The 13,893-nt window shown below is 39.6% G+C and overlaps 1 protein-coding gene across 1 annotated transcript; it reads left to right on the top strand.

Moving 5' to 3' along the window:
- Positions 1 to 207: 207 nt before the first annotated feature.
- LOC135480443 (uncharacterized) lies at positions 208 to 558 on the top strand. Its single transcript, XM_064760277.1, has one exon. The coding sequence runs from the start codon at positions 208 to 210 to the stop codon at positions 556 to 558; it is 351 nt and encodes a 116-aa protein (XP_064616347.1).
- Positions 559 to 13,893: the final 13,335 nt, after the last annotated feature.

Below are 13,893 nucleotides of genomic sequence, written 5' to 3' on the forward strand. Positions count from 1 at the left end.
ATTTCCCTTTGGGCATATCCCCCATGGATATTTCCCCCTTATGGACATCCTCCTATGGACATTGCCCCTATGAACAATCCCTCTGCGGATATACCCCCTTATGGACATTTCCCTTCGTGAACATATCCCCCATAGGCATTTCTGTGAACATATTCCCTTATGGACATTTCCCCCTAAGAACATACGCCTCTGTGGGCATATCCCCCTATGGACATCCCCCCAGTGGACATTCCCCCTATGGACACATCCCCCTATGAACATATTCCCCTAAGAACATACGCCTCTGTGGGCATATCCCCCTATGGACAATTTCCCTCTATGGACATCCCCCCAGTGGACATTCCCCCTTTGGACACATCCCCCTATGAACATATTCCCCTAAGAACATACGCCTCTGTGGGCATATCCCCCTATGGACAATTTCCCTCTATGGACATCCCCCCAGTGGACATTCCCCCCATGGACACATCCCCCTATGAACATATTCCCCTAAGAACATACGCCTCTGTGGGCATATCCCCCTATGGACAATTTCCCTCTATGGACATCCTCCCATAGACATTTTCCCTTGTAGACGTTTTGCCCTTTACCCTTTTAGGCCATTTTCCTCTAGGGTATTTGTCTCAAGTGACGAGGTAAAAGCCTTTCTGACACAATGTCACCACTTATCAGTGGAAAATATCCATAGGGAGAATTGTCCATAAGGGAAATCTCCATAAGGCGAAATCTCCATAGGGGGAATGTCCTAGAGGGAAATGTCCATAGGCCTGGGGGAAATGCCCTGGATCCGAGGTCACACTATACTTTCCAGAACCCAAGATACATCAGGCAGCTTAACATGAAGTACCTTTCAAAAAGTTTTTCGGGACTTGCATCGACTAGTGTGATGTCGTACAAATTTTGAACAGAATTTGATTTCACCCGAACAGACTAAGTAGTGTGAGCACGATATAAGCAAGGCTGGGAAGGCCAGGCACCTTTACATGAATTAACCTAGGTGGGAAATGAAACTTTCGGAGCATCTTTACTCTTATGTGTAACATTATCATATCGAGCTCATAGTGGCCTCTTGGTTGATTTAATTACTGCTACTAAATAACTTATCAATTAACATTTCCTACATTTGTCTAGTGCAATGTTGTGATTAAATATTCTTTTACAATGCGCGCACACCGAATGACTCTCCTTGTTCATATGACTGTAAAATTGGTCATAATGACAAAGGACAATACAAAATGAAAGGCAACAATTTCAGATTAGCAGAATCAGCTTGAGACGGAATGTGCCAATTCCTGTCAGTTACGCAAACCAGGTTATATGGTAAAATCGAGGTTTTGTATTGTATTTTACAAGTGGTACATGTACATCTCTAATCGTATTGTACAATTTGTTTACTTCTTGCAAAAATCGCTTATCGCATGGTGGGAAAATCCTAGGATAAGTACTGAGACTTGCAAAAATTACGTACATGGTTCATATTTGCAGTCATGTTGACTCTTAATATCGGTAACAATGGACAGTTTTGGCGTGTACTGCCATGTTGGAATGTACAGGTATATATATATGAGCAAAAAAACAAAAGCCCCCGTTTACATGTAGTCATTATTATACTTGATACCTCTTATTCATTTATTCTAAAGCGCGGATACCACGCAGTGTCTTATACGTTTTTTGCTATTTTGGATTAAAGTACACCTATAAGGTTGAGGGGGTGGTAGTGTTGGGGGTGGGGGTGGTAGTGGTCAGTTAATTAAGAGTCCTTTGGGCTTTCTCCGTAGGCTATGATAACGTTACGTCCGCCACTGGTGATGACTATATGGCCACTTAGAGAAACATACCAACCCCTGGGCTTATATATTGTGTTATACGCAGCACCCACAGGTTTAATATACAGCTGACTACATCCGGTGGCCGATATTTATCTGTACACCTTATTCCGATGTACCCACGGGTTGAGGATTTGCCGCTCGGTCGGGTGTAGTCCATCAATCACCTGACGGGAGATCGATTCATGGCTAAAGGGTACAGTTAGTATGGCTGGATTCCAAATCCCTGGGGCAGTATTATCCATTCGGGGCGAGTGTGTTAAGACTGATAAGATGTGTTTTGTAAAGATCCTCCAGGCGGATAACAATCCAAGTAATAATCTTGATATAACATGTTATAAATTCCATTATACAGTGAATGTATACTTTTTTCTGTTGGAACTACAGGTTGTAAGGTTGTCGTATTTTTGGATTTGAATGTGACAGTCTGTCACCATGCTGATTATACAAACGTTTTTCTGCATTGGGATTATTATTTACAGTATTTGCTTTTTGTCTTCAGGGGGTTTTATTAAATGGTTGAAAAAAAGATGGATCTATTGGAAAACCCTGATACAGTAACAGCACAAGCATTTTCGCCTGTATACTCTTAAAAAGTTGATCTGTTAATTTTTGCAAAAAGTCCTTTATTTGAGTGGTGCTAGCATGTACTCCGTTATTATCACATAATACTGTGTCATATTCAACACAATATCCTATTAGTGTAATAGAATAATACTGTGTCTTTTTCAACATAACATCCTATTAGTGTATCATATTCAACATAATATCCTATACGTGTAATAGAATCTTGATGTTAAGCTAATAGAATATGTGTTCTAGAAGGCATTCTAGTATCACTCAGACAACAGACTTTCTGTTAAAACGCACAGATTAATTTTTTTCTATTTAGTAAGTGGCTGATTATGTCTCATACAGCGAATGTCTCATACAGCGAATGTCTCATACAGCGAATGTCTCATACAGCGAAATGTTCCTGCAGAAGATATGTCTACTATTGGCACTGGAAATATCCACCATGTTGATGTGGTAAATGTAATTCAGAATTTACAATAGGTTTCACGGCAGTGAACAGAACACAAAAACAATGCAGCTTAGAATCTTCAAACCAACGCACAAATCATTACATCATTACAGTATGGACTATGTTATGAGTGTTTTATTACCAAGCCTAATAGGTTGGAGCAGCAGACCATTATTTAAAGTCATGAAGTCTAAAAGTAAAAAAAAAAATGAAAAAATTAAAATAGCCCGTGTTGTATTGAGTAAGTTTATAGGCTAACTTATATTTACGCTCTACTGATTTGCATGGAAACAATGACCTTCCGTAAAAACGCGATAGCCTTGGTTTAATGATAGACATATTTTCTACCGAATATTTTGGTATTCGGCTTTAATGCCATCACACAGAAGCCAATTACTTACGTATAGAAAGCTTTTGCTGTTGCATGATGTATCTAATTTCCCAGCAGTCCCATCTTTTGCTTATAATTGGCAAAGTTATTTGGTCATTTGGTTTATTAATTAGTCTTGGATTACTAGTCATTCTATTTATTAAGTATAGTCTTGGTGTACTCTTGATCATTTGTTTTATAAATTTTTCAGGTTGGGTTATCGGTTATTTGGTTTGTTAATTCATCTTATGGGATAGCTGATAACTTTGTTTATTAATTAACTTTGGTGTATTACAGTCAGTTACTATGTTAATTCTTGGGGGATTAGAGTCAAATTGTATTTTATTTAAAAATCTTTTTAAATCTTGGCTGTTTTGGAGTGACCCACACGACATATTGGTTGGGTCTGTGGTTTCTGCATAGACTAATTGGGGTCATGCTCGTTGTATTAGCTGGCTTATATCTGCGTCGTTTGCTGGCTTAGTTCTGATTGACAATAAAGTAAGGATATGATGTCCATACAAAACAAGACAACATCGTTTGGCCCCAGCGAATGTATTTGTATGCATTGGCTATAAACATGGTCGGTAATAACAGCAGAGTTTTTCCTTCCGCTTGCTGAAACCTCGTCTCAATTCTAGGTTGACCCATCACAATTGCGGTGAGCTATTTAACCCTGTTAGCGGAAATCTGAGATGTGCGTTGTCGATAAACGCAGACATGGAGTGCGGCCATCGTGATGGATACGTTAACTGTTTGTCTGCACTGTAGCGTAGAAAGAAGTGACAATATTGGCTGTTCTGATATCATCTAATTGAGTAATGCCGCCTGGCTGACGTGGGGGGCACATATCCAATTTAAATGTGAAAATGGATGCAATGGCGTATAACAATAACAAGTGATATGCCCTATGTGCAGTGACCGTCAATGGTCTGAAATGTTTTCAGTCACTGATACCATTATTTGTTCACATCTCACAGTGGAAATGATGACACGCGCAGTGTGTACATGTACGTGTGGATAGCATTGTCCTACAAGGCAAAAGCTCTATCATGTATCACCAATCATGTAACACCAATCATGTATCATCAATCATACATCATCAATCATGTACCACCAATCATATACCACCAATCATGTATCATCAATCATGTATCACCAATCATATACCACCAATCATGTATCATCAATCATGTATCACCAATCATGTACCACCAATCAGGTATCATCAATCATGTATCATCAATCATGTATCACCAATCATGTATTTGTACAAAAACAACAGTCTAATGTTTATGAATAAAACCTCTGTTAATTATCTTATTTTAATATTAAAGAATAGATAAAACAGAATAAAAATTTTTGCACGTACACAATCTATTTGCATTGTTTATATTTGTTTGTATGATAAATGTGATGATAACACAGCATGTTTAATAATTCTAAACTTCCCAGTTACGTCTAACATACTGCATCACTTCTTTTTACCTAACTGTGCCTAAGCCATGGTGCTTGGGGGAGTTAAATAAGCTACTATGTAATCATTTAATTGAGCTGGCCGCCGTCTAAGCGAAATATTCTTGAGTACGGCGTAAAACAGCAAATATATAAATAAGCATTTAATTGAACAGTAAGAATGAAACCCTAACTGATGTGAATTGACAAGAGGCCAAATTTCGCCGATAATATGTGTGACCGTTTGCCAGCTATTACAATGTCGTCACTGCTCCGAGTTTACCCTGTGTACTGTAGTCCAGCACAAACCGGAATGCTGGTGGACAAAGCACTCAAAAGACCTGGTATCTTTGCATAGTTTTAATGTGTTTGTGTAGCAGTTGTGTTGACAACATAGCCTTATGAGTAATTCTAGACCATTTAATCAATATTTAGATGACAAGGTGAGTGCTTTTGTAATAGACAATGTATGTGCTTTATCGTCACCGTGCAAATGTAGTTCGCAATGTCCACCATGGTGTACCGATGGAATTCACTGTGTGCCGTAACATTATGTATTTTGTGTGGTTATTTACACATACTAGATTTAAATGAAACTTTATATATCAATTCAAGAGATATACATTACCTTCGTATCGTTTTCGCTTAGCTGAAACGAATACACTGTTTTGTCATGATCAAGCGCTGGGGCGGAAACAGTGCTACTGTTCAGCGGAAACTTGTTACTTGTGGAGGAATAGTAAATATTTCCTAAAGATTCATTCACAATATGCATAAGTAATGGTGACAAATGACAATAAGGACATATAACTATATAGGGGTCGAGCTAAATATATCAGTAGCAGATGACATTTGTCAACTGAAGACGAGTCCGTTACGCTCTTGTCTTTAATGTCATCTCTGCTGGCAATGTCGGCTCTCAGTCATACCTTCTCACTAAATTATTAATAGCTGCAAAACGGAGGAAAGGGTTTATGGGTGGGTAGAAAAGTGCCAGGGGCTGTTGGCAATAGTTTCCCTTATCTGAGCAGAACGTGTAGACTGAAACCATAACTCACATCCCTTAATGCTGCCAGGTACGGATTGATTGCTTTGGAACACTAGAGACAGCAATTTATCAGGTACTGTTAGCATAAACACATGTACAGAAACAGAAAAGTGTTTGTCTACATTCGTGACGGATCTATTTAATATCAGTCTTTATGTGAGCATGCAGACCCACATGCAGATTGAAAAATCGTAACACGCATTTTCACAAACAGGAATCAGCTTTCGCAGAGATCCTCCCGGATAGACGAAGTGTGAACAAAAGATATTGTTAGAACATTTCACTTCAAAATCACTAATGAAAATTTAGTTCTTGGATATCGGTACTTTTGAAATGTGTTCAACTGAGTTTGTTTAATACACTTGTGTAACTTATAAAGATGGCGGCCCGAGATTCATGGATGCTTGGATCCAGAATGCAGCGTAAACCATCGCACTTTGGACCGTACACGCAAATGATGAACTTGTGCCACCGCTGTCCGAGGCTAAGTCTTACAACACAGAGAGTGTATAGTGATGAATATAGTTTTCTCGGAAACTGAACCGGAAGAATGTTTCTGCCACTGCTTGAACTGTTGATGCACTAGGCCTACTATATCATTTACAAGGAGCCGAGTGACCCATTTAAATAGCCGAACTGCACATGCACGGCCGAGGTGTTCTTGGTTCAGGTCGTAGCCTCTGGAGTGTTGTGCTGGTGATTTTGACCCCTATTAAATATTTTCAAAGTCACAACAGAATTGTTGTACAACTAGATTCCTGCTCCGTTCTGAAACAAATGGGGAGAAATCTAAGCACCACTGAGGCTGATCTAGACATTCGACCATCGCTGAATTTTATGCTTCAGTTTTGTCGTGGTGGCTTCTAAGATGAAAGAAGTGCTGACCTAGTTATCGCGGACGTCAGAGAAAGCACCTCGGCTTGACCAGGCTTCAAAAAATTTGTTGTATTATATGAAAGAAAACAGAAATATCTTCCCTTGTATTCTCGAGAGACGAAAGAGAAAAATTTCAATTTTTCAGTTGTAATAAATTCAGTGAAAAAAAGGATATCATAAAATTTAAATAACTTTGAACGTTATCCAGTGAAATGCCGTCTTCTCTTTCTCATAAACCTTCACCATCCCTAATGAATTTTGCACTGACTCTGACATTTGTTTTTTGGGAACTGCTGAATAAACGCTAAAATGAACGACAAAAGTGTATTTGTATAAGTTGAACAGCGTGTCTAAGTATGCCTAAGGTCTACTGGGGAGATGAATGTGGTTTTTGTGCCCAGACGCTATGCTTCTGTGGAACATAATTTGTAATAGGCCTACCGTCGTTGAATATTACAGGGCTTGTAAATCAACTGATTTTACGTCTGTGGTTGTACGTAAATGATACAAACCTGCCGCACAACGCATTGTGAAATGGCCCTTATCTACGTACGTATCTAAATCTTTGTAAACGATCTCAAAATGATGTCTTTTGCAGTAGCTCTTTGCTCTCATATGTGACTTCATGGAGTGATTGGGTACAGGCTACGTCACCGCTTAGGCCGCCCAATCTGATAGCAACCTACCTGTTTGGAGAAAAAAATGATCCAGTGAGCCACACCCAAAGTTTAACTGGGCTAGACTCTGACTCGACGCTGTGTATTACAGAAAGCCGTGTAAATTAGTATATGACTTAAAGAAACAGCTCTGTATATAAGTGAATTTTTGTCATAGCACTGGAGATTGCTTCAATCTATACCTGACTATGTTCACAGTGTTTCGGGTGTGTTTGGCACTGAATGCTCGCGTCTACCCTCATCAGGACTCTCATCCTCATTTTACACCAGCCATTTGTGCAGTATTGTCATTTTGTTCTATACGTTTTAGAAAGTTTGAGTATCCTGCTTCGATTGAAGTATGTTTTAGCTCGGTTCTATCTTGTCCTTAAAGCAGAATTAGGTTTAAAAAAATGCAGTGATGTTACTTAAAATAGTAGACGTTACTGGACAGGTCTAGAATAACTCAAAATACTGTGTTGAGAGTGCAAATGGACCAGGCCTCGGGGATCCATAGTCCATCTTAACGGCCCTGCCACATCTTGTCTGAAGTATCCCAGCAGCTACAGTTGCACGCTGCTAATGTGGACAGTTCTTGTTAAAGCACAGTCGAGAAATGTTCACTTTGCATTTGGTTTAGAAGCAATAATCGCAGTGCCGACTTCTGAAACAGCAGAACGCCAACGGTGGATGAGTGAGTGAGTGAGTGAGTGCATGTTTGGGGTTTAACGTCATACTTAACAATTCTTCAGTCATATGACGACGATGGAGTTCTTAGAGTGCATAAATGTGTAATGTGCCTCCTTGATGCAGGATAGAATTCCACCACTCTTTTATTTAGTGTTGCTTCAGGCAAGTAAGTCGCCCCGCCCAAGCCATTATTCTGATACGGGTCAACCAGTCGTTGCACTCACCCCTTCACGCTGAACGCCAAATCTAGAACTTCCTCTTTTAAGGTATTAGGTGTGACCCGACCCAGGATTGACCCTGGATATACCGCCTCCCAACGCGAACGCGGTAGTGTGAAATTGGGGCCGGTACAGCGCCAACGGGTGGCCCGCGACATTCAGATGCCGAGCATTTGTTTTGATAAAATTCACCTTCAGGGTGCCGTTAAAACTGCAAACATTTGATGGAACGTGACGATCGGTCGAGTGATTATGTTATATCCTCATTTGTAAGCTTTATTTCAATGAGTTCCGTTTCTTCGTTGACAAAACAGAAGTAAGTCAAACGTCGGATTTGAACTCGCAGATTTCGTGGTGAATGGCTGCTTTGGGCCTTGTCTGTGTCAGCTCTAGTCTGCCGTACGCTTGCTGTGTATACCTTTCCTGTCCGCGTTAATTGCAGGTGGTTAAAGGGAAATTTCCAGGCTGGGTTCTAATATCCCTGGGACAATATTTGGTCTGGGTCTGTCAATTAGTTCAGACATCCCAACATTCAGCTCAGCGAACCAGTCAATATCAAAGAGCTTGTAGCCCTAGTCTGGATCGGGGAACTTCAGCCTTGGGGATTGTGGAATACGATCTGGCACTTGTTAAGTACTCAAGTCCGTTCTATTAGTATCGGGTCCACTATTGACGTCTCCACTGCGTGACCATCGTGCTGTACCAAATTCCACGCTGTCAGTCTCACGCTTTGTCAAATCCGGTTCACGAGCCCACCATTTTTGCCGGGAATGAAATTAAATAAAGCCATGGCTAGGGAAGCGAAACAGCACTGCTTTTGAGGAGAATAATCCTATTTCAGAAGGGTAAATAATGGAAGGCGTTATATGTCAGGACACGACAAGTAAATAGTCGGGTTCCAGACAAGTCATGAACCGTATCACCACGCCAATAAATACGAAGATATGGGAGTAAAACATTTAACTGCGCACGAACACAAAACAAACAGTTCGATGTAGCAAGGCTTGGTTAACAGTGCAAACAAAACACAGCGACGTACAACGTAAAATTTCTGCGTTCTTCTTCGTTAATTTACTGAGATACGCATCAAACTGAGAAAGAAACAACTAAAGCAATAGGCCAAGCAGCTAAACCCATTAATTTGAGTTTCTGTGTACTAAACTGAATCACAATACTCTCCAAGCTTAAAAACCCGGTTAGTAACATTATGTGAAAGTTATGTGAAACTACATAACATTTAAAATTTTTAGTCATGTTCATGGGTAGCTCATGGGAAAACAGAGCGCCTGGAGTAAAGCACTATTCTTTGTCAGGTGTTTTGAAGGCTTCCTCACAAAGTCTCGGCCTGTAATCACCGGAAGCTGGATTCGAACCTGTGACCTCCTTGACCATTGACTGATCAGTTGCCGCGGGTGAGACCTAGGGTAAGGCGAATAACCAGTGAACTCCTTGTAGGCCAACCGAACCTTTAAACATATTTCACTTCCATATGGGGGTAAGGTATTTCGCACAACCTTCTCTCGAGTCAGCGTGGGCTAAATTCGAACTCTCGACCTCAAGCAATAGTTTGATTTAAATCTGTATTTCTTTATCGAGGATCCTCCACAGCCAATAACCACTTAAAAGTCTCCAAAAATATATAAAATATCTACATAAGGATATGTACAACGTTTCCATGGTATTCCCCAATTTATTAATACGATAAAACAGTATGATATGAGAATACGATACCGGAAATATACGATGTAGGTATATTTATTTATTTACTTGATTGGTGTTTTACGCCGTACTCAAGAATACTTCACTTATATGACGGGCGCCAGCATTATGGCGGGAGGACACCGGGCAGAGCCCGGGGAAACCCAGGATCATGCGCGGGTTGCTGCACCTTCCCACTTACGGCCGGAGAGGCGATATAGGTATAAGTGACTTTGGTAGATGGGTATTGCAGTCAGAATAACGCTGCCTTTATCAGTGTCGAATCTATGGGTAGATGATATGTAATTGTGAATAATATTTTTAAATTGTCGTCTAGAGTCAAGCCATTTGAGTCAGTCAGTAATATAGGTGTGGTATATTTTGGACAGTGCTTAATAAAGACAGAGTGATGCAGACCAGGAGAGACGATATTTGTGAATGATTTAAGCTTGTGCTCCCTTTGAACAGCAAATACGGGACAATTTAAGTGTTGAGTATCTTCATTTTCAGAGCCACACGTAGGATATTATGATATTATGGCCAATTAAGTTATAGGCCTATTTTAAATAAGTGAACGCAAATAGCATTCAGCCCCATTCTCATCCTACAGTGCAAAACTGAAGCAAATTTATTAAAATAGTCATACAGAGACGATAACATTGTTTTATGTAATGGGGTAAGACAGTTTATAAATTTGTGTAAAGATGAGTCTCTTCTTTCTAAGGGAATGGAATTCCAGTCCTTAGTATAGTCTGGGGAAAGAAAGACGAGCTGAATATAGTCTACACTTGAACACGGGCAGGTTGTCTTTATTTCTTAAGTTGTGCGTATTGTCGTTTATTACTCTTTTAGGATAGAGTTGTCTAAGATAAGGTGGAGAAAGATAATTGACTTTTTTTAGAAAAAAAGGAGCAGCCTGTGTTATTTTCGGCGTGAGGGCAGATATTCCCAATTAAATTCGGTTAAAAGGGTTTCGTATGATGTGCGACGTTTTCCTCCTGTGCACAAAATAGCCGCCTTACGATGTACATCTTCAATTTTTTAAGACAGGTATTGACAGCAGTTATCGAACAAGACATCAACATATTATAGTGTCGATCTAACCATGCTTTTATAAAGTGTGGACATACATTTCCTTCCCCGTGTCTTCTGCTAACGCGAGTCACTATGCTTAGTTTCTTGCCACAGTTGGTTACTATCGCCCGAATGTGGTCGTCCCATTTACGATTCTGTTGCAATACGAGACTGAACGCTTTTCACCTCAGTACTCTGAAATTAGAGCTTAGTAAGAGCTGGATTATTTTTAGAGACACAGATCTCTGGGCGTTAAACGTAACAATTCACTGATCCGTTCATATGTCTAATCGCTGTAAATCTTGGTTAATTTTCTTTGCTGAAATTGACATATCTGAGATCTGTTCAGCAAGGGAGGTGTCGTTAGAAGATTATTAATATCACATTCAATGTTAACATTTATATCATTAACAAATATTAAAAATAACAACGGTCCTAACACAGAGCCCTGAGAGACTCCCGAATAAATATATTCAAGTTCAGAGTCTACACCATTTAAGTAAACTTTAGTTTTGCGGTCACATAAATAGCTTTGTATCCAAGACTATACTGGTCCTATAATGCCTAATTGCTTTATTTCGAATAATAAACCTTCATGTCACACTTTGTCAAAGGCCTTGCTTACGTCAAGAAATACAAGGCAAACATCTGAACCTGTGTCATTACTCTGGTGTATATAATGAACAATTTTTGTCACTTGTAATACAGTTGAGTCATTTTGTTTTAAAGTCAGAATTTTCTTGGATAAGTAGACTATTTTCCATACAATATTCATATAGACGTTTATAGACAATTTTCTCCAAGACTTTCGACGAGAAGGCTACAGTGATATTGGTCTGTAGTCGGCTACATCATCCCGTGCGCCCTTTTCTTCAACCGGGCTCACCCGAGATAATTTCCAAGCTGAGAGAAATTGAAGGAAGCGGGGGGGGGGGGGGGGGGAATAACTGGTTGTGCTAAGCGTGATGCGAAGAATTTGCAAAATGTTTGACATTTCTCTGTGTCAGTTGTGATACGTTTACCATTCACAAGTACAGGTGTTATAGGAGGTTTTAATTTGCAGCCAAGGGCAGATTTCATGGTAAACCAGTATGTTTTTGGATTCAGTCTTGGATTTGACAATTTGTTGTTTAGCTTTCCCGAGTAACATTTTTTTGCTAGGAGTTTGCATGTATTTATCTCCCTTCTGGCAATGTAAAAAAAGACTCTATGTTCTTCAGACATGGTTCTTTTATATCTTTTAAAACATCTGTTTCTTCTCCTTAATTTGTACCGAACGTCATTTTTCATCCCCGGTTTATCTCTAGGCCGGATGGTGACGACTTTATTTGGTATGGCCTCTGCGCAACCTGACAAAAACATATTACTCCACGCAAAGATTTTATCGTCACCATCATTAAATACATCTAAAACCAGTTTCCAAGGGGTGCAATTTACAGATGAGTTTAATCCGCTTATATCAGAAGAGTTTTAATCCCAACAAGAAATCGGTTTATTATTACATGGGCTATTTAGGATACAGTATATGGTCCAATGATCAAGATTTGACAATTGAGGGGCAACACCCAATTCTGTTATATAGCCAATGCTATCGCGAATTATTAAGTCATGATGTTCCCGCTCTCTTTAGTACATCTCGTGGGTTCTCTTCAGTATATCTCGTCGGGTCTCTTCAGTATATCTCGTCGGTTCTCTTCAGTATATCTCGGTTGATTAATTGAAACATGTTTTTGTTTTTTTTTTGCTTTTTGTTATATCGTATAGTTCCATTTCTAGTTCGCTGTGTGAATGGTATTCTCCCCAGTCTGTGCATCTATCGTTTAAGTCACCCATAACTAATAGAGTGTCTACATCTTCGGGGAGAACAGTGTTGTGGACATTGTCGAAATCTTCAAGAAACATATCACGTGATTCGGTAGTTTGATTTGGAGGAGGGGAGCAAGCGGCTATGAGGACTTTTTTGGCAGAGTGTTCGATTTGAATCCACAGAATTTCTGTGTTGCCTTCTAGGTCCCTTCTACAAGTTACCCTTAATTAAGACTTAATGTATATCGCCACTCCACTGCCATGCCGACTCCTGTCTTTCTGTTCGATCATATATCCTTCTAAGCTGATCTAATCGTCTGATATATTGTCACTTAACCACGTTTCCGTCACACAGATTATGTCTGTAGCAGTTATACTGTATCCATAATACAGTATTCATGTCGTCAAGTTTTGAGTTTGTCGAGAGTTCATCATTATTCATCGACACTAAGGTTCTTGCATTTATAAGGCAGCATTTCATGCCATGTGTAAATTTTGACTCAGGGTTTAGATGAATATCTCCACAGCGTAATAAAAGGATCATTAGCAAAATGACAAGAAAATGCTGATTGCAAATAGTGAGGCGTCTTAGTCAGGACAGGGAACCCATTAATCTCCAGAAACGAAAACCTTTAACGGAAATATATACACTAAAAATCTGAGAAAGTATATACTCAAATTCCAAGCAAAACTGACAGTGAAGGAGCAGTTGAAGCGATGTACAAAAAATCTTACGTCTTTTTACCTTAGCTAATGTACAATTTATTTGCATAATCGGTTGGTTTATGACAAAAAATCTGTCAATAATCGGTTAATTTATGACAACAAAAAATCTTTTAGCGATAAGAAAGATGTCCGATGGCAGGTCACGAGGCACAACTCTTCGGCAAACGAGCAGACATTTCTGCTTTTTAAGGGTAGATGGACGAATCTTGTCTAAAATCAATGGTTGTCTGACAGCTGCATGGCATGATGGATCGTTTCTCCGAGAGGTAAATACCCAATAATCCTTGATATCAAACTAAACGACACAGCTTTATTTTGCTCTGATGCGCTCTATACGATGTTCGAGAAACGACTGTGAAATTCAGGACAATTCCCTTTTTCTGCGATAGAGGTAGAAACGGTCCACGTACAACCCCGTTATATGCT

The sequence above is a fragment of the Liolophura sinensis genome, chromosome 13 (assembly GCF_032854445.1).
Source record: "Liolophura sinensis isolate JHLJ2023 chromosome 13, CUHK_Ljap_v2, whole genome shotgun sequence".
Taxonomy (NCBI): domain Eukaryota; kingdom Metazoa; phylum Mollusca; class Polyplacophora; order Chitonida; family Chitonidae; genus Liolophura; species Liolophura sinensis.

What these genes read in the sequence shown, in the direction of transcription:
- LOC135480443 (XM_064760277.1), top strand. Translation starts at nt 208, where the DNA reads ATGGACATCCCCCCAGTGGACATTCCCCCTATGGACACATCCCCCTAT.